This window comes from Anolis carolinensis, chromosome 3 (genome assembly GCF_035594765.1).
Source record: "Anolis carolinensis isolate JA03-04 chromosome 3, rAnoCar3.1.pri, whole genome shotgun sequence".
Lineage (NCBI taxonomy): Eukaryota > Metazoa > Chordata > Lepidosauria > Squamata > Dactyloidae > Anolis > Anolis carolinensis.
The window spans coordinates 109,876,773-109,902,385 of record NC_085843.1 but is presented as its reverse complement, the minus strand read 5'-3'; the positions used below and the strand labels follow the sequence as shown (position 1 = coordinate 109,902,385).

Below are 25,613 nucleotides of genomic sequence, written 5' to 3'. Positions count from 1 at the left end.
GTCATGAGCAGATCTTGGGAACTGTGTGATCAGGGCTGACTGCGCTGCAATGTAGCAGAACATTACACAATGCCAACAGGAGAGCAAAAAAGAGTTCTGCCCTAGTCCAAAATCAGGACAGAATGTGGGATAAAGCTCAGAACACCCCAAGCTTCATGCAACCATCTGTAGTGACACAGTAATATGATCCCCAAGATGGGACCCATTCTTGGATGCCTCCTCACCCTAAACTGAGAATTTATAGACTATACAAACTTACTCACTTCCTCTCACAGAACCTCTTGGTCTCACCCTCTTAAACAAAACAAAAAAGAGACAATAAAATTTTGTAATTGTCTGAAACAGCAACACTTTCAAGGTTAAAAGACAGAATGCTGAAAAAGACAAATTACTCAAGTGACTTTCCATGAACAAGTCAAAATTTCTCATTCCCATAATCAGTTTATTTTCTTTGTCATTGTTACAGATGAGGGAAGTGGAATGATACCTGAAAGATTTCAAAGAAAACCACTGATACAGGACTATTCAGCTAGTTATGTTTAAACTGGCTATTTTCTTCAGCGCTACTCCACAGAAACAAAATACTTCATGAAAACTGACAAATTTTATTGAGGAAAAGGACTGAATTTTAAGTAATTGCAGAGAGACAACATACACACACACGTCTCACTTGCATGAACCACCAAGCAAAAAGGGGATGAGATTTGTGGTCATCAGCCTGGGGAAGATCTAAAAGCACATTTTAAAAATTCCAATTCAAGGCTCAGAAAGATGGAGGGCACGATTTTAGAAACAGTCTGCAGACATAACAGGCAAGGAAAGCTCAGTAATGGCTTAACCCACAGTCCACTTCTCTCACAAATGGCTAGCCATAATGTATTAATCTCTTCATGAATTAGGCTAATGGCAAACTGTGTACTTCCCCACTATATGTGAAAGTATTGAACACTGTGAAGGAAACAACATTCAAGAAGAGGCAGCCAGATGAACAGTATGCTTCATATTCCTCACACAGCTTTATTTATATTCATCAAGTAGAGTTTTACAATTTTAGAGAAAGCAGCAGATGCTGCTAGTCCCACAGCCTGGCAAAGTCAGTGGGGATGGATTTGTGTGGGGGAAGATTATTCAAGTCTGCTGCTTTAGCTCAGCCATAATCACAGAACAAAGGTAGACTTACTTCCAAAGCTAAAATGAGCAGCCAGAAATTGAGAGAATTGGAAGAGCCACAAAGAGAAACTGAAATACAAGAGACTGAATACCTGGCCCTTTATCTGATCTGCTACACCTCTTCTAGGTTTATTAAAGCTTTCCAGTTCGCAAGAGAAAACATGTCAGGCTATCTACCACTGAGTCCCTGGACAATAGCTCAGGAATTGCTCACTCCACAATAACAGTGGTAGCTGAGAGAGGTAGTTGGGATTCACGTTGACATGCCCACAACTACAACTCTCAGCAATCTTATCTAACATAGAAAATGGTGAAAACTGCTGAGAGTCACATCCCATTAACAACTGGAGGACATAGAATAACTACCTCTACTCTGTTTGAAAGCTGAGAACCAACTATCTATTGGCGATTAGCAAAGTCAGTCAAGTGACCCAAAAGACTCTTTTGGCCATGAAAGGGATTGCTTCCAATGTTGTGTATTTATTAGGATTTCTGTCAGGTACAAATCCTGAAGCTTTCAAGCACCAAGCTTCCCAACAACAGTTCCAATAGTGAGAACAAGACCTGGATAAATCATCTAATTGGCACCCTTCTTTTCCAAACCTTCAAAAGGGGCGTACAGACACTGGAAAAAGGCAGGGAGCAATAAATAAATTTTGTAGCCCATGTTTATAAGGAAGTGTGATATTACCTTCACAGTGTGATCCTGGATGTTGTTGTCGGCAATTGCCTGCAGAAATGGCTGGGAGTGATCACTCAAAGTCAGACGATGTGAATACAGTTTTGATTTGTTAGGGGTAGTGTTACCAGGAGAGCTACAATGGTCTTCATCCTTCTCCTCATTGTAACTGTAATGTATTTGACTAGTTTGCAAGCCTCCAGAGAAAATAGAAGATTTCAGCCATTCTACAAAAATAATTACATAGATAAAACACAAAAATATATTTTAAAATGTGTGCAAAACCCAGATACAGAATCGACATATATTAAAAATAGAAAATAAATCAAAACTCATGATTGACAGTTAACTGGATAGGCCTGCTGGAAGAGACAGGTATTCAGTTTTGTTTTAAATTCTGACAACTCATTTAGCTGTCAAATCTCTTCTGGCAGGTTGTTCCACACAGCTGGCGAAATAAATGCTCCTGACTGTCACATCTACCTGGGCTGATATTTGGAGAGAAGGATCCAGGAGTACCCCCAAGCTACAAACACAGGCTTTCAGGGGGAGTGCAACCCCATCCAGATCTGGTTGATTATCCAATCTACCACTCATGTTTTTTTTTTCATCTTTAAATCCACATGCTAAAAAACAGGTCTCTTTTGTTGTGATCACCTAAACACTCAAATTACAGGTTTTTCCCCCAAATAACTAAAACCCAGTTTGGTCTGTAATTAAATTCTAATGCACAATACCTTTATAATACTTAAGGCTACACTCCTGTGCCACTGAACTAATGGAGATTTAGTTTCAAGAGTGTACATAAGCATGGTTACAGCACTCACTTATGTGGTTAAGGTAAAGGTAAAAGTTTCCCCTGACATTAAGTCCAGTCATGTCTGACTCTGGGGATTGGTGCTCATCTCCATTTCTAAGCCGAAGAGCCGGCGTTGTCCGTAGACACCTCCAAGGTCATGAGGCCGGCATGACTGCATGGAGCGCCGTTACCTTCCCGCTGGAGCGGTACCTATTGATCCACTCACATTGGCATGTTTTCAAACTGCTAGGTTGGCAGAAGCTGGAGCTAACAGCGGCTGCTCACGCCGTTCCCGGGGTTTGAACCTGGGACCTTTCTGTCTGCAAGTTCAGCAGCTCAGTGCTTTAACACACTTCGCCACCGGGGTTCCAATTATGTGGTTAGTTATATTTAAATGCCAAAAAAGAATGGGCAAAGTACACTGCATTCCTATAGTGGTATCAGTTACAGTTTCAATTAAAGATATTCTTACTGGCGCATTCAACCTCCACAGGAGAAAGTGGTGTACTCATTGCTAGGTACGAAGCATGGAGTCCAAGAAGCAGCCCTAGGTTCCTTTCAGTGTCAATGAGAGGTGATGACAGGCTGCCAGTATCTGGTGTAGTAATCACTTCCTGGTCAGGCTGGAGCACAAAAGAAAAAGGACACCATACCTGATATCAAAATTCAAGAATTTGGGTGGAATGTAAGGATAAGACTAGAGAACTATTCTCTTTAAAATCCACTAAGTCACACAAGTTACATATTATTTTCTGAAGTTTTTACCTCCATATATTGGCCAACACAGAAGGCATGCATGGATTCTCTCGTATCCTCAAACTGCAAAGCTGCTTCCAAAGCTACAACTGGATCCTCTCCTGCAAACTGAGCTAAATAGAGCAACACCAAAATAAAGATCAATTCATTCAGAAAGCAATCGAACAAAAAATATTTTTGGTATCTTTGTTGTCAGGAAAATGAAAGCTTACCAAGTATACTGCTTCCTGTTAATGACTGTGTTTGGAAATCCTTTATATCATATACTTTGCCATCAATAACTGTCCAGAAGCCACCATCTTTATTGTGGTTCTCCAGATCAGCTTTCCGTATCAGTGTCACTTCTTCATTATTTCGGCAGTTCTGTCCTGTAAAGAATGAACCTAGAAGGAAGAAATGATACATGTATAAACATAACTTATCTCCGTGGTTCACAGTCAAAAGATCCAATTTCTGGAACAAAACAGAAGGCTTTTGAAACCAACTTGAAAGTAGAAGCTAGTAGGGGTTTTTGATAAAGAACATACCCATGATTCCTGGCCAAGCTAAGTCTTCACTGTCATCTCTCTCTTTACCAGGAGCTAGATGGTTAAATCTGTCTAGATGCTCTAGTAGGCCAGCCAGTAAAGGGATTGCACCAGCTTCTTGGATAAGCCCAGCATTTTTACTGAGAAGGAGTACTATTGACACCACCACCTCTGGAAGAAGTACACCTAAGGGAAAACACAGTGTTCAGTAAAAAAAACAAAAAAAAAACATTAAAAACATTTTCTATTCTTAAAAACTAGTGCAATTAGCAAAATCAGTATAACAGAACTCCAGAGCTGAAATTAAAGTTGGAAGTTTAAAGATAATCTAGTCAATGAGCTGAAGTGGTTTTGCTTCAAGAATAAGTAACTTTCTGTGGATTGCAATCCAATACAAGTTTATGTTGTAGTAAAGATATTCTTTGAATCTTCTCTGGAAGCATGATAAACTTACAGGTGCACAAACATACACCTCTGTGCATTTTTAAATTGCAAGCATATCATAAGGACTGCTTTCCTACCACATTCCAGCACACACCATGTCTTTCTTCACACACACACACACACACACACACACACAGAAATTCAAATACACACATAACCATTCAACAAGAACTCGTGTACAATGATTCCTGTAGGTCTATATTTCAACCTGACTTTGACAGCTCCATCTTTACCCCATCATTACTCCCCAGCCTATTCAGTCTCTCCCTATACCTTACAAGTCTTTGTTACTCTCCAGCTTCCAAGTCTCTTATCTACCAATCTCTGCTCTTTAGCCTCCCTCTAACTACAAACTATTCTCTATCCTTCCCTGGTTCTCTTCTGCCTCCTGCTATTCTCCACCACAGGATTACAAGCCCAACCCCATTAAACACATTTTTGCTACTCTAGTTGTTGTGATAGGGCCCTCTGTTAGCTAGTAAAAAGGAAAGACATTCACAGGGATTGACTTTTGTGCCAAGTAGCCATGGTTGTTTTGCTATTAAACTTTGAATGTTTAACTTTTTCATCGTTTTAATTTTTTCACATGTCTATTTTGTTCAGGCTTCCATTTATAAAGGATGAGCAAACTGGTTAAGTAGATCTCTACTAATCAGCAATTTATTGACATATTCTCATACAGATTTGCAACAGATTGAATCCAGATTGGCTGGTCTATAAATGGAAGGGCTTCTCTCATTCATAAAAGACATCAAGATCCAGTGGAGGATTCCTGTTGTTGTTATTTTGGTGTCAGGAGTGTCTGCAAGTCGCTTCTGGTGTAAGAGAATTGGCCGTCTGCAAGGACGTTGCGCCCAGGGGACACCCAAATGTTTGATGTTTTACCATCCCATAGGAGGCTTCTTCCATGTCCACACATGGGAAGCTGGAGCCGATAGACAGGAGCTCACCCCGCTCCCCGGATTCGAACCGCCAACCTTTTGGTCAGCATTCCTGGGGCTCCAGGATTCTTGTTAAAGGAAGGAGAGTACGGATGATTCTCACCAATCTCCCTTCTCCCTGAAATCCTTCAATCTCAGGCTGCTCGGGAAGGACCCAAAATCCTCTAGAGAAGCTTTCCGAAAAGCATGAAGCACAACTCAGTATGCACCCCACTGCATTTTCATTAATCATCAATTGACAATTTAGTCTACAAAGATCAATGATCAGTACCTGTTAGGTCTCCATCTACAATCCGAGTTACTTCAGCAAAATGCCTATGACTAGTGGAGGCAATGCTTGTTGCTACCGGCAATATGTCTCCAATATGCGTACACAAAAGGGCTGTGTATTTCTTTAGCAGAGAACCAACTCCTAGAAGCTCAGGACCTGTCCAAAACAGAAGGCACACACTATATCACAATCACAGCAATTTGAAAATTATGTTTACTCTAATAGTAAATCAATAAACCACCAATTTTTGAAAACAGTTAACAACAAATGCATTACTTACTGTATGTATTTGGGATTTGAACAGCACTATCTCCTGGATACAACTTACTAACAAGTAAGCGCTGAAAACGCAATAGCAAATCCAGAGAAGCAGACCTCTCTTTACTATAATGTTCATGATCTAAGCAGGAAGAAATACGACGAGCCACATCTTTCAGTTTCGCTATTGTCTGTGAAGCAATGTTCCTAATGAGAATAACATTTGAAAAAATGTTTTAAAAGACACTTTATATAAAGAGTTAAATAGTGAGCCAGGCCACCACATTTTGATGCTCTTTTTCCTTGAGTCAAGGAGCATGTTAGCCGGCACCATGACATAATCTCAGATGAATAATATGTCATTGTGTCCTCTAAAATGAAGATTATACAGCGCATTCCCATTCTCCTCTCCCTCAATCCTCTACAGGAGCAAAGAAATAAAAAGACTAAAGCAAAACTAAGCCAATTGAAAAGAAATACTGGATGCACCCAGAAATACTGGGTGAAGATGGTGTAGTTTTTTACAGCTAATAGGAAACATAACCGACTTGAAGATAAAACAAAGTCAATGAGATACTTTGGGTGCACCAGTGGGTTGCCCTGATATTAGCGAGATTCCTCCATAAATACTACAATCTGTTGCTGAAAATTCTGAATGTTTCAAAAGACACAGAAAAGTATTAAAGGAAACTGTCCATTCAAGTTTGCCATTTTCAAATGACAACGTATACTGTGAAGGCTGTATACTAACAAATAAGCCTCTGGTCTTACTATTTCTAACAGCTGAGGGTGCTGTGTCTTAATTATTACAGTTCAGTGACAACTCAAAAAGTAATAATAATAAATAATAAAAAAACTTTATTTATATACTGTACCATCCTATCAGAAATGATAAGGGAGAAGAAGTAAATTACAACAATAATGAAATGGGGATAGGGGCAATCATTTTGTCATAGCCGCATTTTTTTAAAAAAAAACACTACCTTAATAATTGCTGGATTAGTTGAACCAAAGGTAAGCTTTGTTTTCCTGCAGATTCATAGATCCCTGTATTAATGAGGTCTTTGTCCAGCGGTGTTCTATTCCTGTGGAGAGTTGATGCATTTGCTTCCTGTTCATCGATTTCTTTTTCTTTCTGGGCTTCTTTTTTTGCTTCTATATCCTACAAAATGAAACACTGAATGTTGAACCCTTGAATAAGCTATGGCAATGAAACAGCAAATGCCTGGTGAAGAAAAACTGTGTTAATAAACATGCCTGCTCCCTATACCATATTTAATGGATTTTCCCTGGTATCAGAGTCACATGGTAGATTATAGGAGAATTGGAGATCAACGAGCCAGGAATCAATAAAGGCTACACTAAGTCATTATTTATGTAGGCTTCCTCAGACTACATGGTCTCAACCGTGTAGGGGAGAGCAATTTGGGTCCTCCAGATACAATTGGACTAGAGAGCTCATCATCCTGCATAATTAGTTAAGCTGGTGGTGGGTGATGGGGATTGCAGTCCAATGTCTGAAGGGTCACAAATTGGCCCCTCCTGATTTAAAGTTTTGCAAGCCAAAAGCAACACCCTGACTTGAACAGGCAGCCAAAATAACTCATATAGCATCTGTATAGTATCATCTAACTATGTAACTCATGCAAGCATTGTAGGTTCCACATTCTATATCAGCTATTGCATATAAACAAGCCTCAATGGTAAACGCTGCACAGTATCCTCTACAACACAGTAACTTAACTAAGACATGTGACACTGTGGATAGATCAGTTTTCTTTTAACAAGATTGCAGCCACTGAATCAATTTAAACTGCTAAAAACATTCCTGACAATCAAACACATCCATTAATCTATTGTTAGCATTAAATAGCATGCACACTTCCAAATTATGACGCCATCTAAACTCAATCCAGTTTAGGATTTCCTCGTTTACAATACTACTGTCACATTAGAATTATTGATTCCATGTAGATTTCACGTAGTGAGTTTTCCCTAATCACACTTCCCACATGCCCAAATCCTGACAGTCTAAATGTTCACGTTCTAAGATTCATGCAGTAACAAATTCCACAGCAGAAAGAGGTAGAACCTCTGCCACAAAAGGGATGAGGTTAAAAGCAACAAAATTAATTTCGGAATACAATGAAATCAGAAATGAATACAAAAAGATGCTCTATCTATAGAATATTCAGCGCATTACATGTTTTGCTGATAGGCAGCTTGTTATCTTCTCGATGTGGCTCGCTTGACACACACATTAGCTCTTGTTAGCAGTGAAGGATCATGGCAACTCCAGTCCAACAACACATGGAAAGGCAGAAGTTGCCAATCCCTGCTGAAAAAAATTGCATATGCACTCCATACAGTTGAGTATCCCACATGCAACTGGATTCAGAAGCGTTTCATATTTTGGATCATTTTAGATTTTGAAATACCATATTTGTGTGTATATATATATATAAATACACACACACATTTTTGAAATGGGATCTCGGTTCGATCAAGAAATTCATGTATGACTCATATACATTTTATGAAGTGAGCCTGAACGTAATGTTGAATAGTTTTAATACTTTTCTGCATGAAACTAAGTTTATGTACACTAAATTATCAGAAAGTAAGGGTGTCACTATCTTTGCCATCCATGTGGACAAATCTGGATTGTGGAGTATTTTGGATTTTGCAATTCTAGATAAGGAATACTCAACCTGTATTATCTCTTAAAATAATATGGTCTACTATTCAGAATTAATATCGCAACTGTAAAATAAATAAATCAAGACATGAGTTACTCAAAACCAACCAGATTACAACACATGCTAATTATGATCTTGCTTTAAATATATATATATCAAAGTACAATATGAACCATACAGGCATACCTGGATTTCTGCAGTGATAGCAGCATTCAGAGCAGATTCTAGACCTCCATCAGCCATCAGGCTTCCAACCAGTAGATCAATCATAAATCTACGACCTGGACTTACATTTGTTTCATTCCCTGAAACTAACAATTGACAAAACATCTTACTTGACTGGAAACCCAACAGATACATACACGAGCGTCAAAATGCAGAATATTTTTTTCCACCAACCCCCATCTATCTATCTCTCACACAAAAATATACCTGCACTGGGTAGAAGAGCTGAAAGAGCCCTAGCTCGTTCCTCTGCAGTTGGCAACAACACAGACCATCCACTTTGCAACACGGCTTGGGCAGCTGACTGCACGGTGTTAAGCACGCCAGCATTACTTGCTAAAGTTACAACCGTCTGCTTCAAACTGTTGAGTAACACACTGCCTAATCCCAAACCAAGACATTCTGGGTCTACTTGGTGACTTATTGCAGCATGAAGCTGAAAGAGAAACACAGAGAGGTTAATTTACAAGTAAAACAAATAAAAAATTAACATGCCTGTCTTTAATACAAGTCTAAAACATTACAATTTGACTTTAAAGGATATATACTTCCATACTCTGCAAAAGTAAATTCTGAAATGTTGTCATAATTTCTCAAAACATTTGGACTCAGCCTTTAAGGTCAACAGAGAAAAGGTCTTGAATTATGAACTTGCATTAAGGTGCAATCTTCAGCAAAATGACAAAAATAACCTTACTCTCAGTAGTTTGTTGCAAGGACAGATGCTCTAAAGGCTGATATCCAGTGACATCATTCTTTTAACACATTTGTGACCATAAGTACAACTCTAATACTGGAGAAACTAACAGAATTCTGTGACCATGCTGTTTTTTCTACTAACTTTACATCAGTTTTAGGTCTAGGATTGCAAAGCATTTATCAAATTACAAGATATCACAACAACAATATTTATTATGGTCCATAGACCCGTCAGTAAATGAACAGTCATTTTGTATTCTCTGTAAGAATATCTGTAAGAAGTAGTATCAGTTTAAGATCATGGAATCATAGAGTTGGAAGAGACCACATGGGCCATCTAGTAAAATCCGCTGCCATGCAGGAAAAGCACAGTCAAAGTACACCTGACAGATGGTCATCCAGCCTTTGTTTAAAGGGTGGGAGTACTGCACCCTTTAAACAGGTTTTTTAAAATGTTTTATTGATTTTAACTATGTATTTCAGCAAGTCCTGTGTTTAATTCTATTTTACTGTTTGGGTTTAAATTCACATATTGTATTATTTTTAGTCTTAGCCCTTTGGGAGAGAAGAAAAAGGATATAAATACAAATAATAATTACAACAACATTAACAATAACAATATCATCAACAACAGGGCTAGTATATATTTAAAACCAGCAGAGTCTCTCACAGTATTACCCTGGAATCTTATCTCAGCGTTTTTAAGATACCTGTAGCCTTAAAAGATTCAGCGTAGCCACAGCCATACATTCTTTCTCCTGTGGAGGTGGCCAGTCAGAAGTGCCATCCATTCCTTCTGTCACTTGTCTAAGTAAAAGATCCAGTTGTTCAAATGTCATTGGGCAAACATCTACCACAAAAGGCACTCGTAAACCAATGGACCATTCTGAGCAAGATGACCAGGCAAAGCTCTTTAAAAAAACCCAAAAAACAAGTAATACACCATGAGAAAAGACAAAGACATTTGAAATTAAATGTAATTAAAAAATAAATCTCTCCACAGTAACTAATAACTTTAAGCAAATATCTAAGAAAACCCAACAGTTATTGAGGAATAACCAGTTTAAGATTCATCCCATTGCAAACATTTGGAGGAATGAGCTAGTGAGTTCAAGTACAGGCTCTGAAAAGTTCAATCAGATCTGCGGTTACAACTGGATTTTCCCTACCCTGGTTCATTTTGGACAACTGCCAGCTTGAGAACATGATAGTATTTCCAAATGCCCTAAGAATGCAAACATAAGCCATATATATGGCTCAGAAGACATTTTAAAAAATTAGGTAGCCTATAGGCCTCAGGAGCAGCTACACATATTCTGGAAGCAAAAATGACAAGAAACAATATCTTGTTCAGAGCAATATCTTGTAAAAGGGAGTCACTTAATCCTCACTCCACCTCTGAAATTCTGCTTCTCAACTTTGTTCAGTGAAGAAAAACAATACCCATATATTCTCTGTCATAAAGGAAAAAATAATATAGAGAAAAAAGATAAAAGCAGGTCCTGCAGAGAAAGAGGTATGCACTAAACTAACACAACTTCTGCTCTAGAGCAGGACTGCAGGTTCTTCTATGTAATGTACAAAAGAAATAAGTCATAACATTCAAAGCTCCATGTAGTTAAATCTTTGCTGGACATCAATGATGTTGAATAAATGTTCCTCCCAAGGTTACAACAGAAGCTCATTGAAGTTAAGTATGAAAAGAAGCTTCAAAGATAAAAATGAATGTGTTTGAATGTATGATATTAAAAAGAGATAAGAAGCATGGTTATGTCATATAAACAATGGCCCAATCCTGCATTATGAAGCAACACAAAAAAATAAAGAAATAGAAGAAAGAGAGAAACTGTAGAGTTATAGCAGAAACATACCTGGGCAGGCCCACAAGCAATGCCAACAATATGCTTAGAATCTAATCCAGGAAGAGCAGTAGGGTCAGGTTTAGTGATCCTCAGAGTGTCAAAATGCTGGCATTGATCATTGCTTCCCCAGCTGTACACTTCACTATCTTCTGTGAGAGCTAAACAGTGGGTAGATCCCGCTACTACATCTATCACTTTTTCCCCTTGGGAGAAAACACACAAAATGACAATGGGAACGATCAATGTTATCACTCTACAAAAAGAGAAGAATTTTAACTGTTCTTGAAAACAGTTTCATAATAAGAGAAGTTTTTGTAATGTATGTGAAATGCATCTTGCCAAGTTTAGCAGAAGATCCTTGAGTTTGCTCCCGTTCTAACAGGAATTTCAGATTTTGCTTTTTAGAAATCTTCAACAATTATAAAAAAGAGCCCTGAGAGAACGAGCAAAGGCTTAAGGACATGAGCCCAGAATCACTTCTGTTTCCCAGCAACTGGTTACTTCTGATTCTGGAGACAGTATACAGCAATTATCATGACCAGCAGTCATTGATAATTTTATCTTTCATGGATTGATCTAATCCCTTTTTAAAACCACCTAAGATATTAACCATCACCATATCTTTTGATAGTAAATATCTAGTTTAACTATGTGCTGTGTGACGAAGCATTCTGTTTTGTCAGTCTTCATCCCTTAATCTTTTATAGCTTCACTGGATGACTCTAGTTTCTAGTAGTATGACAGAAGGAAAATAAACACTCTCTATGCATCCTTAGGACCAAAGATGGGGGAAATGCATACTCATTTGACCATTTTCTATTGCCATCCTTACACCCCAAATTTTAAATCATCCTTTGAAAAACACTTTTTTTCAAAGGACCTCACCTCAATTTTGTTATGTTCCCTGTCCCCCAGAGACTATTTTAGGCCAAGGAGATGTCTGTTTTTAATAGGAAATCACAATTAAGGCAGCATAAAGGAGAGTTTAGAGCTATAAACTTCCAACAAATCGTAAAATAATTGGAGTTGTCAGAAAGCGTGACAGTTTCCCTATTTCACTAGATGAGAGAAAGAGAAATGAAGCAACAATTTCCAAATGTTATGTGCAGCTACAACATGCCAGGAAGGTCAGAATTTATCTCCTGTGTCAATGTTTGTTTTAAACATGGTTCTCTGCTGAAAATTGGTGAGCATGTTCACCAGTTTGATTGCATGTGTGTATGTGCCCCTCAAGTCGCCTGTCAACTTATGGAGACACCTGAAATGTCATAGTCTTTTCATAAAAGATTGTTTTGCAAGTTGGAAAGCTACAGTAAGGAGGCATACAGGAGGTGGCAAGGCGATCCAGGTGAGCCATAATCACAACTGCTGTTTACCTTTGTCCCTAATTCCAGGCAAACAAGCCATTTTGAAGCCCTAATTTTAATATTGATTCACAGGAATTGCAATGTTTATATCAATCCATTTCTAGAGCTGTTTAATCTTTAGTTCTTTATGTTGAACTTGACCTCTCCTCTTAACCATGACTTCTAAGTTTGTTTTAGAATAAGGCAATATGTATCTATTGCATTTACATGTTGTATGGTTATCTTTAATAATTTCATCAAATTTCCTGGGAAAAACATTAACTGACTTCATTGAAGTTGCAAAGTGTTGTGTTAACTCAACACATACCTTGTAAACCTTCCAGTAGTTTGGGATATCTGACATGTTCTTCTGTTCCATGCCCAAGCCTCTGATTGTCACCCTTTCCCCAAGAGTAGACCTGCCCATCTTTTGTTAGAGCAACTGAGAACTGGCTGCCACAGGATACTTTGACTATATCCAAGTCCTGAAGTTTTTCTATTAACTTGGGAGTTTTGCAACCATCGCTGCCACCTCTTCCTAGCTTCCCATAATCTCCATCGCCCCAGGACCATACCTGACCTGGAAAAGAGATCCCATTAGTAACTGTAATAGACACAACACAGCAACATTCATAGGTTTAGATCAATGAAAGTACAAAACAAATTAAATGCAGAAAACGAAACATAAGAACTTCAAAATTTTGCAAAACAAATGTTTTTGCAATTTGGAAATGGAAAACAATTGACAAATTATTTTTCATGATCAAAAGTACATTTGATTGTATAATGCCAAGGAATTAGTCTTATTCCTTTAAATGTTGAATTGGATAAAGTAAAAATAATATCTTAAACTAAATCGTAGCCACAACTGCCATAACATACACATGTAACACGCCCATGTTAGAGTATGCTTGAACAATGAATACTTTTATGTGATCAGACCTGCACAATCTGTGCCCCTCCAATGTTTGGGACTCTAACACCCAGAAGCCCTAGCCAGCTTATCCAATGGCCAGGCATTCTGGGAGCTGAAATCCAAAACACATGGAGGGCCACAGGTTGTGTAGGTCTGTTATAGATCAATCTGTCCATCTCTTATGATCTCTGCTGAGGCTTTCTTTCATGTTCTCACTGAAAGAGGATTATCTGGGATACTTATTTGTGGCAGAACCCTAATTTAGGAAATCCTACAAAGGATACAGCCTCTCCACAGCACAACAATTGACATTATTTATGTTTTACTGAATATTTGTTGCACCGCAGAGAATGTTGGTTCTTATTGCCAAAAAAAAGTGTTCTATAAAAAATTCAATACATTTTTAAAAGATGAAATTAAAAACTGTTCAACTTAGTATACAAATCCAAAAGGACTTAGAAAAGGTAGAGAAACAAATTCATAATTATCCCAACTAAAAATATTCAAAGTAGACTTCATAATACATTGGTAGTGACACTAACCATTTTCGGTAACAGCAAGAGTCTGTGCATCACCACTCCCACATGATACATCAATGACCTTCAGTCCTTTCAGCCCAGTAACCAACATTGGGATTGTTTGATCTTCACTGGAGCCTTCAAAACACAAATGAGATGTCTTTGTTCATTCGGACAAATTTAGATGCTGTGATTTCATAACATAAAAACTAAAGGAGCTAAAGTGAACATACCATGACCCAGTCTACCATAATTCCCTCGACCCCAAGTATACAACTCTCCTTCAGCTGTGATTGCAGCACTATATGTACTTCCACATGCAATATGTACAACATGTTTTCCAGCCTGCTTCCCAGACAAAGCAGAAATCATCTTCGGTTCTTCTAAAGGTCTACAGAGGTAGGAAGCAAGACAGTATCAAGTGAGAATAATAAATTGGCCATACAAATGATGTTGATGTTGCTGTGTGTCTTCAAGTAATTTCTGACTTATAGTGACCCCTAAGGTGAACCTATCACAGGTTCTCTTGGCAGGATCTGTTCAGAGGGGGTTTTCCTTTGCCCTCCTCCAATGCTGACAGTGCAATGGCCCAAAGTCACCCAGTGGGTTTTCATGGCCAAGTAGGGACTTTAATCTTATTCTCCAGAATCATGATTCAATGTGCAAACCACAACACCACACTGCCAGATATTGCAGGAATATATTAAGTATACAACATGTACATAATGCCAATAATGCTAATGGTGTTTTTTTTAAAGTTTCCAGACACCGAAGCAGTCTACCAATAGACTTTCTGATGTCTCTTTCCTGTCCTATGCTCCTCCAAACCAGCAGAAATAGTTCTATTTACCAGGGAGTTTCAAAATGATTGACCCAATTTCAAAGAGGTATATTTCCCGAAGGCAACATGTTAAAATTAAACAAAAAGTTACAGATTGTTTAATAAATTATCAAGTTTTAATAAGTTTAATAAGTTATCAAGTTGTTTTGAGACAGAAACAACTATAAAAAAATAACTGCAAGTGGAGAATATCTCATTAGACCTTATATTGTGGGGTTGCCATTTTGTGCATGGCTGAGGCTAGGAGCTGTTTGTGCACTAGGAAAGTCATTAGTGGTAATCATTTGAAACTCCATACAGCAACCTTTCAGGTGTTAAGAGCTTCATTCTTGGGCAGTTCGCAGTTGCAGGGATATAGTGATTTCAAATTGGGTCCATCTTTTTGAAACACTCTTAACTTCTATTTACCAAGTATTTTAGTGCTTAAAACATTTTGTTTTCTCATGATACAGCTATCATACTGTTGAGAAACATCATAATAGGATGGATGGGTGACAAAGAATCTTTCATTGTTTATGGCTCATTTAAGTGCCCGAGCTCCCAAATATTAGGACAGAGATCCGCCAGGCAGCAAATATTATGATAGTTTCAAGACTGGCATTTGCTCTCTTTAAGACTACTACTTGTTTTGCAAACAGAAAAAATGAAGTTTGACAGATATATTGGATTGCAAATAGGCATCCTGTTCAGCCTATAAAAGATTAATGTTCATCAGAATTACAAGGCATCAACACAACTACCAATTCAGCATGCTGAACATAAAATATAAAAGAAAACTGGATCACATAAATAGTAAACAAGATGCAAGCTTTAAAAATTCAAAGTTGATTCAAAATACACCATTCTATGTCATTTAATTTCGCAATGCAAATGACACTAGAAACAAAACAATAAATTGTGATTTTAAAAATAGATTTCCAGTGATTGCTACACAGCAATTGGCCCTTACTGAACATCCATTACATTATTCTAGACTTAATATCTGGTGTGGGGGAAACACATTTAACTGCTAGTCTTAGAAGAAATAGATTCTAAGATACTTACACAGTATCTCCATGGCCCAGTCGCCCACCATCTCCACAACCCCAAGAGAAAACTTCACCAGTTGCTGCAAGAGCAAGATAATGATGGCCATCAGAATGTGCTGCAATCTTGACGATGTTTCTTGAAGCAAGACTCTGCACTAGTTGTGGTCCCTATATTGAACACACAAACAATTACAACAATATTAGTCTTGCTGAAAGATGGAAATACAATGCAAATAACACATAACTTAGGAAAGTCATGATAATTTCTACTGATTTTTAAAAGATTTAAAATCAGTCCAGATGGCATGATGGAATGGTTTGTCTTCTTTTTCACAGCTAAAGTATAATCTTCTCAATCCCCAATTCAATATAAATTCTATACATATGATTTTAAGAGTAAAAAATAGATTTGTAATCACCTCTCTCAAGTTTCATGTCTTTGCAATAAATGAATCCTAACACATTCATTGGACAATAAGAACTTCATAACAATGTTTTCTTAAGCCAATTACAAAGATAGAAATAGTAAGTAGGCCTCACTAAAAACTAGTATAAAGATATACTGAGTTTCCTACTGCAATCATAGCTCTGTAAGAAAAACATTAATTTAACAAAACATCAAACATCAATGAGATATTATTGAATATATATATATTATATATTGGGAAGTAAGTAGAAGCCACCTACCAGTATATCGCTATTATATGCTTGTGTGTAAACACGTCCATTTCTAGATAAAATTAAAAAACGCTTCTCTGCACAAGCAATCTGCGTAACTCCAAGACTGGCAAGTCCTTCACACTGAATTGGACCACTCACATTGGCATAATATTTCCATCCAATTAAGCCCCATGCTATGACTTCTTGTAAAGAACCCTGAAAGACAATTCTTTGTTTCAAAAAAAATAACATCTAACATCTTCATTTAGAATGCATTAGAATCACAGACAATTACGTTAGCTCAATAAATGTTTCATTTTGCACCAGATTTACACATCCAAAAGCAAGAGAAATGAAGAAACGATTTCCAGGCATTATGTGCAGCTACAACATGCCAGAAAGGTCAAAATTTATCTCCTGTGTCAATGTTTGTTTTAAACATGCTTCTCTGCTGAAAATTGGTGAACATATTCAGCAATTTGGTTGCATGTGTGTGTGTGTGTGTGTGTGTGCCTCTCAAGTCGCCTGTCAACTTCTGGAGACACCTGAAATGTCATACAGTCTTCTCAGACAATTTAGTTTTGCAAGTTGTTTACCTTGAAATGTAGCCTGAAATCCATAATTATTGGTCATCTTCCACTTATCCCGCTTGCTTATTTATTTATTTATTTATTTACAATATTTGTATTCCGCCCTTCTCACCCCGAAGGGGACTCAGGGCGGATCACAATGTACATATATATAGCAAACATTCAGTGCTATTAAACAAACAACACACAGGCAGACAGACACAGAGGCTATTTAACTTCCCAGCTTCTGGCTTTGTGAGGATATGCTCGATTCCGGCCACAGGAGGAGCTGCTGCTTCATCATCCACTGTGACGACGAATCATTTTTGATGGAGTACTTCCTCATCCGGTGTTGTAAATCAGTTAAATTAGCCTCCTCGCATAAGCAGTCCTTAAATTTTCCTACTTGACAGATGCAACTGTCTTTCAGGTTGCTTCATTTCCAAGATCAGAAAGGATCTGGTACCTTTAGAATATTTAGACTGCTTTAAGATCACTGCTAATCCTGACCAGAATAGAACCACTGAATCAACTACCAAATACGTCGATACTTGTGTACACCAACTTAATCTACAATAGTTAAAACCAATAAACATACTAAGGACTGAATTCACATTTATTCATTTTGCTTAATTATTATATGAAGAATTAAGGAGAGAAGTAGGCAGGCACACTTCATTTCATACCCATGTGAATAAAAAAATGAGCAAAGTTTGTGGCGTGGCAAAGAACAATGGTCCAATATAAAACATTCTACTGGGCCAGACTAAGTCCTTCACATGGACTGAAACACCTCTCCAACTCCAACTCTCTCAATTTTATGTTGCTTAAAATGTATTGATTCACTATTTGTTTATTTATTAGCAGAACCCTTTCACTAGATAGCATAAGTAACATTACCTTATGTGATGTAGGAGAGCTACAGTGGGGAGGCATACAAGGGGTGGCAAGGCGATCCAGGTGAGCCATAATCACAACTGCCGTTTGCCTTAAATCAATTGCTAGTTCATTGTCCTGTGGCAGTATTAGATACCGTAAGAAGTTTTCATTTGGACTTAATGGGTAGGACAGCATCTAAAACAAAAATGGAGAGTTTTTAAAATATGCTCTTAAACTGTGCAACATTTGAAAGAGTTAGCTCAGCATGACTTTGCTGAAATAATGGGATTACAGAATTGTTACATTAATGAAGTAATTTTAGAATTCATATTAAATTCTATTGTTAAAGGTAGCCCAAACATTTACAATTGCTTCCTGAATAAAACATCTTGGGACAATATTTATGCAGAATAGACACCTGTACAAAGCCTGGGGGAGTTATTTTCAAAATCACTGAAATACTTGAGGAACCACATGATGAATCAGTAATGACATGAGTACCACATGTACGAAATGGCAGGGGAGTGGGGCTGCACACAGATAGTTCACCCTATGAGGATGGAGAAGATTATGCCTCCCCACCCGACTTGCTGAGATCAGGAGACTCGTGAGAGTTGCAGACTGCTGGTCTTCACACTATTAGTGATTTGCAACAGAGTCACTTAGGTAACAGAAAAGCTGAAATCTCCTTATTTCCTCCACCCTCTTCCACTCCAGGGCTTCTTGATAATGGCCAGGAAACTGCAATCTATGATTGAAGTAAGTGGATAGGAGTAAGCAGAGAGATAGATGGATGGATGGATGGTTGGTTGGATGGACAGACAAAACAAAATGGCCATATATTCTCATGGTGGGAAAGGCAATGACAGGGCAGGTTTAAGCTCCATGGGCAACACAATAAATAGGTAAAGACCACTGCAGTCCACAGGTTATCAATGTAACTAAATAAGTTAATGAGGGGTGGGCCTACCTGAAGTTCTTCTTCAGTATTGTTCATCTCTTTATTACAAATTATATTCTGGAACCTTTGCAGCAGAGGAAGGAGAGGGGCACTAGTTCCCTGTGCTGATCTTTCGTTATCTGTTTCCCGTGTGCCATTGTCCCAGAGCTGGAGCAATAGTATAACAGCAGACAACATTTGGCTGAGGGAGAGGAGAACCAGAAGCATGGTTAAATATGTGAAACAGATCTTACTTAATTGCATTTATATTTCCTTTACTTTATAAGAATTTATAAATATATACACATATGAACAATTTAAAACATGTAATGAGGACTGAAGGGGCCATAAAAATGTAAAAAGACTATGCTCTCCACTGCTCACCTTAGTGTGCCTCTCTGGACAGCCAATTCTAGCAATATAGCAAGTGCCAAGTGTTGGTCTTGCAACGGAATGTTTCCAGACCCTTTTGAACCCGGAGTTCCATGAATATCTCTAATTTAAAGCAGAAATCAGTTTTGTTGAAGATAGTATCCCAAAGCAGCTAAATAAAAACCTTTGCATTACAGAGTGCTTTTAGACAAAACTTTTAACAAAACTGTGTTTTTCTTTTCTAATTTCTTTTCAAGGAGACTACTAATGCAACATGTCCCTCCATACCTACCTGCATTTTATACAATATGAATAAATCCAGGAAATGCATTTTTAAAGAAATGACAAGAAAGAAGTATAAGTTCACATTCATGTATCTCAAGATTTTAAGAGGAAACCCTTAAAAATGGTTTAACATCAGTTTCCTTCAAGCACAAAACACAGAGGGTGAAAATCCATCATGCTAGAATCCTTACAATAGCCTCCTCATACAAATTCACAGAACATTTAAAAAAGAAACTTACCCAGTCACAACAGACCTTAGAAATTTGGTTGCTCTCTCCACAACTTCCAGCCAGACAGAGGATACTGTTCCTTCATCGAAGAGTGATGCTTCTGGGAGTGCTCTCAGGGCATCAAGAGACTCTTGTAATAGTTCACTGCAAAGATCTGCATCCTCACCTAAACATGGCATACAATATGTTTGCTATGTTAAGGAAATCCAGTGAAACATAAATAGAGTAACATAAAAATTGATGGCCAATTGATGTACTTTGGTACATTTCCTGTATTATAATTCTCCTATACCAGGGGGACTAAAACATATTTAATTGACATTGTTAACACTTAGTGTACACAACCTACTCAATGCTGTCAAGGTACAAACTGTCACTTGTTTTTTGTAAAGAAAAGCAACGAAAAGACCAGTGGCAACTTCAAAGGAGGTAAAGATATACAGAGGGCAGAAACTGTCCATGGGACAAATATCATGTAGGTGTTTCATAAAGCTGGGGTACGTAAAAGAATAATGAGAAAAAAGCTATTATTGAAGCAAACTTATATTTAAGACTATCTATAAAAAATACACATGGCACAAAAAAAACGAACATCTGAGGGAAAGTTTCTCTGGTATGATGAGATCCAAATTAAGCTTCTAGGTCTTGGCACAAAATGTATTGTGCAAAGCCAACTGTGCTCATTACTTTGAGATCGCCTTCCCCCACAGTGGTAGCAGACTCTTGCTGGGGAGATGCTATTCTTCAACAGGGACTGGGAAACTGGTTAGGACTAAAACAAGATCGACTGAGCCAAATACAGGGCTGTTTTGGAAGAAACTCAGTCATAGGCTGCAAGAGATCTGAGATATCTATACTGCCATGTAATGCAGTTTGAAACTGCATTATATGGGCAGTGTAGACTCATATAATGCAGTTCAATGCAATTAAACTATATTATTTCATTCCACACCGACCATGCAATGCATTTTCAAACTGCATTATATGACAGTGTAGATGGGGCCTGGGACAAAACACCACTATTCAGTATGGCAACGACCCTTGATAAATAATCAAAGCAATTTAAAAACAGGAAATTGAATACCTCAGAATAGACCAAAGGGCAGACCTCAATGATTGAAACTTCATGGCAAGACTTCAAAGTAGCCATGTACTAATGGTCATGTCTAACCTGACAAAGCTAGACTAATTTTGCCAAGAAGAATGGGCAAAAATATGAGGATCCAGATGCACAAAGTTGATAGACTTATTCAGTGACTCACACAGCTATAATAGCTACTACAGATGTTTCTACCAAGTACTGTCTCAGGCAGATGAACATTTATGCAACTAATAAATGCCAGATTGTTTATGTTAATTCAACTTTTATGACACAACAAACATATTTAGCACCTTCACAGCATTTATTATCTTATGTATATCAAGTGATAACAATGTCAATTAAGTCAATTTCAGTTCCAGACCACCTAACTACAAAATCTGAGGAGAATAAATAATTCCACAAGACACTTTAATCCAGAGACACATGACCTTTGGCCTTCTAGATGCTTTTGCCTACAAACTGCCATCATGCCTCATCAATCAAGAGTAAGTGATTGTGAAAGCCTATGCCCAAATATCTAGAAGACCAAGAGTTGTACATCCGAGAAATAACGAATTCTGTACATCCAAGGAAGCTTTAGAGTGCTTCTCAAACAGAAGTTCCACACTTTCCTGCTAAATAGCGAACTCGCCAATGGACTAGAGCTTTAAAAATGAGCACTCTTACAAACCATTGAGAGTACAAAAGAAAACCCAAGTAGCATTTCGTATCCTCCATTTGATAATGTTGATCATGGATAAATCTTTGATGAATTTAAAGACAGGGACTTATTATTTTATTTTACATCAAAGATGGAGAAAAAAGTCTACTATTGGTTTTCTGATTTAGAAGAGTACTATTAAAAGTAGAAAGGCGATACAGTGATATTTTAAGGGAACAGAAAACTGAGCATTTATAATCAACAAGTAGAGAGTGTGAGGCTTATAGATTAGTTTTTTACTGATGTGTATGTTTAGCAGAGAATTGTGTGTGGTTGTAGTGGTAAAGATGAGATTAGACTGAGTTAGTTGTTGTATTTTAATTTTTTTATATTAAGAAATATCATGTTACCGTCATGTTTCCATGACGGCAACATGAGTGGGGGGAATAAAAGAAATTCCGGAGAAATTGTTTTACTCCTTCAACACACACACCCCGGTAAAATTGACTATTCTTCTCTGTCTAGCCCCCCCCCCCCTTTTTTTGGCCTCCGCCTGGATAATGGAACAGTATCCATTTGTTTTTGTGAGGGGTATTGTCTTTTTGCTCTGTATAAACTGTTTCTCTGTTTGTTTATGTTTGTCTGCATGTTTGTAGATAAATGCAATCCATTGTCTTTTAGCTTCAGAATTGTATCCTCAAAATGGAAATTACTCCATCAAAGTTAAGGTTTATACTGCCTTGACCCTTAAGAAAGGGCTAGTTCATAGCGCTTACATCAGTGGTTCTCAACCTGTGGGTCCCCAGGTGTTTTGGCCTACAACTCCCAGAAATCCCTGCCACTTTACCAGCTGCTAGGATTTCTGGGAGTTGAAAGCCAAAACATCTGGGACCCACAGGTTAAGAACCACTGTCTTACATGGAAATACCACACACATCTGGGAATAAGTTATATTCAATTCAATGAGACTTTCTCCTTCTGTGGATCTGTACAAGATTCCAAGTAAATTACCTAAACACAAACAGAACTTTTAGATAATAATTTTACTAACCTGAAAAAGGCACAATCAGATTCATAGTACTATTGAACTATACCTGATCTCCAAGCTCTCCGTAGGAATGCAAATGCAAACGAAAGGGCAGCTCTGGATCCTACACGAGCAAGTCCTTCTACTCCTTTGCCAACAGGTCTGGGACTGTAGCAAACAATGAAGTCATTACAGATGGACACAATACATTTGTTTAAACTAAACACCTATATCTTCAAAATGTTGACTGTCGCTAGACAGATGTTGCTTGGCACCCCCATCCTCAGCTGAACAGAGAAGAAACATTAAGGGACACTTTTATGGAAGCTTGGTCCTGATTTATCAACTATACTACTATACAATGTACACCATCTCATTTAAAGCTATGGAATAATAGATTATCAATTCTGACTGATTTTTCTATGATTCTGCTGAATGTTCAGCTAACTGACCAATCACTTAGCTAAACAAGAACAGGGAAGCTGTGAAGGGTTAACTATACACAATATTGATTAGAATGTTTAAATAGAAAAACTGTAATAAAAATGATGTAACTCAAGAATAAGGACAAATGCTCCATCCCCGATATATCATCAGGAAACAACTCTACCACAGCACTAGTTAAGAAGCTATTAACAACGACATGAAATATTTGTATCCTTACTCATAAAACATCAAGATTATAAACTGCTAATATTTACTTTCTTTTACTTTTGCTTGGTAAAACAAAGCAGTAGGCAACAAGAGATACTGAACTACAGTTGGATTGATTTGGTCAGGGAAGCCATGGCCATGGCACTGTCAAGACTTGAATAGGGCAGTTGACGATCAGGGCTTTTTGTAGTCTTTCATTCATTGGGTTGCCCTATGTCCAAGGGAATTTGATGGCAAACAACAAGAACATTTCCTTACACTGAGGCACAACACACTAGTGAAACTGCCACAGCTCTGGGTGAAGGAAAAATCAGGCCTAAATCTCAGCTAAGATTGACATTTTGAATAAACCGCTGAAAGGTTAGTCAATACATATGTAAATTATAATGACTGAGTGGGCCTAGGAAGTGAATTTAGACCTCAAGTAATTGAATAAAGGGCCCTGGAGGAGGAAATAAGAAAGATTTCTTTGAACAGGTCTTTACCTCTTCTTGTCCACAGCAGGCAAAGGAAAATTGCTGCTTTTCCACTTAACTTTGACATTTTCCTGAAGGACAGTTCTATTTAATGCAATAAAATAGCGTTCTAAGATAGCAAGCCTTTGTTTTAGTCTCAGGGCTGAGAGTGTTGTGGTGGCAGTTTTCTTGGCTAGAGCTTGTTGCTCCTTCACCAGGACATAAAGGCACTCTTTCAATTCACTCACATCTAGGACAAAAAAGAATATTACTTATATAAAACATGGAGCACAATACATACAAAATATTCAAAGTATGAATATACCTTGAAGAAATCTGACAGTTCATGATAACTGGGAAAGAAATAAAATGCACCCAATTTATTATTTAGATAAAGAATTGTGTTCATTTTTAGGGTACAATGCTAACTATTTGGAATGCACCATACTTTGTTCATTACTGTATACTTCATTTGTGAAATGGGATCTTATGGTAGCATACACCGAGTTCCTAGGCATCTTTTCACATATGAGCTGATTGTTCCCTATGTATCTCAAGAGTGGCTTGCATTAAAATGAAACTGAACAGTTTAAAATTATTTAAAACAGTAAGAATAATTTAAAGGCTAAGAACATATTAAACAATTTGAAAATTAAACCAAGGCAGATTTAAAGCAAACGAAACAAAACCACTCATGCAAATGTGGATATAATCAATTGCATCTCACAAGCTTTAGTAACTAGCAACATTTTCCCTTGCAGCCAGAATGATGGCAGCATGGGCACTATTATCCAGGTCTGTAAAAGGAGGGAATTCCCTTATACCAGAGAAAGCTTTCACCCACATCTTCTGATAGCACATTTCTGACTTATGGGACAAAGTGGAAGATACTTCCAGCAGACCTCAAATAACAGGTAAACATATATAGGAAGAGATGTGAGACCATTTAAGAAATATACTGGTATTAATTTATTTAATACCAGAATTATGTGGTCGCTGTATAGCATTCCAGACAGCAGTCTAGTTGCTACCTTCTGCGCTTGCTTCCAGAGTAGCTCCACACAGAGTGCACTGCAGTAGTCAAATTTGGAGCTTACTAAGGTGCCGTTTATTGTGTCTAATTTACTTCTGGCCAGTAGCAATTCTCCCTTGGTCAGATCACACCTGGAATACTGTGTTCAATTCTGGGCACCGCAATTTAAGGGAGATGTTGACAAGCTGGAATATGTCCAGAGGAGGGCGACTAAAATGATCAAGGGTCTGGAGAACAAGCTCTATGAGGAGCAACTTAAAGAGCTGGGCATGTTTAGCCTGCAGAAGAGAAGGCTGAAAGGAGACATGATGAGGGCCATAAATATGTGAAGGGAAGTCACAGTGAGGAGGGAACAAGCTTGTTTTCTGCTGCCCTGGAGACTAGGACGTGGAACAATGGCTTCAAACTACAGGAAAGGAGATTCCACCTGAACATTAAGAAGTACTTCCTGACCATATGAGTTTTCAGCAGTGGAACTCTCTGCCCCAGAGTGTGGTGGAAGCTCCTTCCTTGGAAACTTTTAAACAGAGGCTAGATGGCCATCTGTCGGGGGTGCTTTGAATGCGATTTTCCTGCTTTTTGGCAGGGGTTGGATTGGATGGCCCACGAGGTCTCTTCCAACTCTATGAGTCTATGATTCACCTGCATAAGTTTGTCAACTCATAGTGATGAAAGCTATTTTAGTGGCATGGCTTGGTCTAAACCAAAAACTTGTGGCTGTTAAAATCAATAACACAGAAACTTTTGAAAATAAAACTTGTTCTCAAACTGGAAACTCAAATACTTGA

At 37.9% G+C, this 25,613-nt stretch overlaps 1 protein-coding gene across 5 annotated transcripts in view; it reads right to left on the bottom strand.

Moving 5' to 3' along the window:
* Positions 1–25,613, bottom strand: part of herc2 (HECT and RLD domain containing E3 ubiquitin protein ligase 2) — a 143,699-nt gene that overhangs the window by 94,684 nt on the left and 23,402 nt on the right. For 4 of the 5 annotated variants that reach the window (XM_062975356.1, XM_062975352.1, XM_062975353.1 and 1 more), the window contains exons 5-27: positions 23,823–24,042; positions 22,751–22,851; positions 19,924–20,080; positions 19,412–19,522; positions 19,058–19,229; positions 18,109–18,282; positions 16,667–16,855; positions 15,996–16,147; positions 14,344–14,501; positions 14,135–14,248; positions 13,005–13,256; positions 11,340–11,533; positions 10,179–10,379; positions 8,977–9,205; positions 8,731–8,855; positions 6,829–7,007; positions 5,868–6,052; positions 5,588–5,743; positions 3,932–4,117; positions 3,617–3,787; positions 3,414–3,517; positions 3,121–3,271; positions 1,862–2,076 (exon numbers count right to left, since the gene is read on the bottom strand). In XM_062975356.1, the coding sequence (XP_062831426.1) occupies positions 1,862–2,076; positions 3,121–3,271; positions 3,414–3,517; positions 3,617–3,787; positions 3,932–4,117; positions 5,588–5,743; positions 5,868–6,052; positions 6,829–7,007; positions 8,731–8,855; positions 8,977–9,205; positions 10,179–10,379; positions 11,340–11,533; positions 13,005–13,256; positions 14,135–14,248; positions 14,344–14,501; positions 15,996–16,147; positions 16,667–16,855; positions 18,109–18,282; positions 19,058–19,229; positions 19,412–19,522; positions 19,924–20,080; positions 22,751–22,851; positions 23,823–24,042 (3,896 nt within the window). The remainder of the gene's footprint in view (positions 1–1,861; positions 2,077–3,120; positions 3,272–3,413; positions 3,518–3,616; positions 3,788–3,931; positions 4,118–5,587; positions 5,744–5,867; positions 6,053–6,828; positions 7,008–8,730; positions 8,856–8,976; positions 9,206–10,178; positions 10,380–11,339; positions 11,534–13,004; positions 13,257–14,134; positions 14,249–14,343; positions 14,502–15,995; positions 16,148–16,666; positions 16,856–18,108; positions 18,283–19,057; positions 19,230–19,411; positions 19,523–19,923; positions 20,081–22,750; positions 22,852–23,822; positions 24,043–25,613) is intronic. The other variant, XM_062975355.1, reaches the window with a different exon arrangement.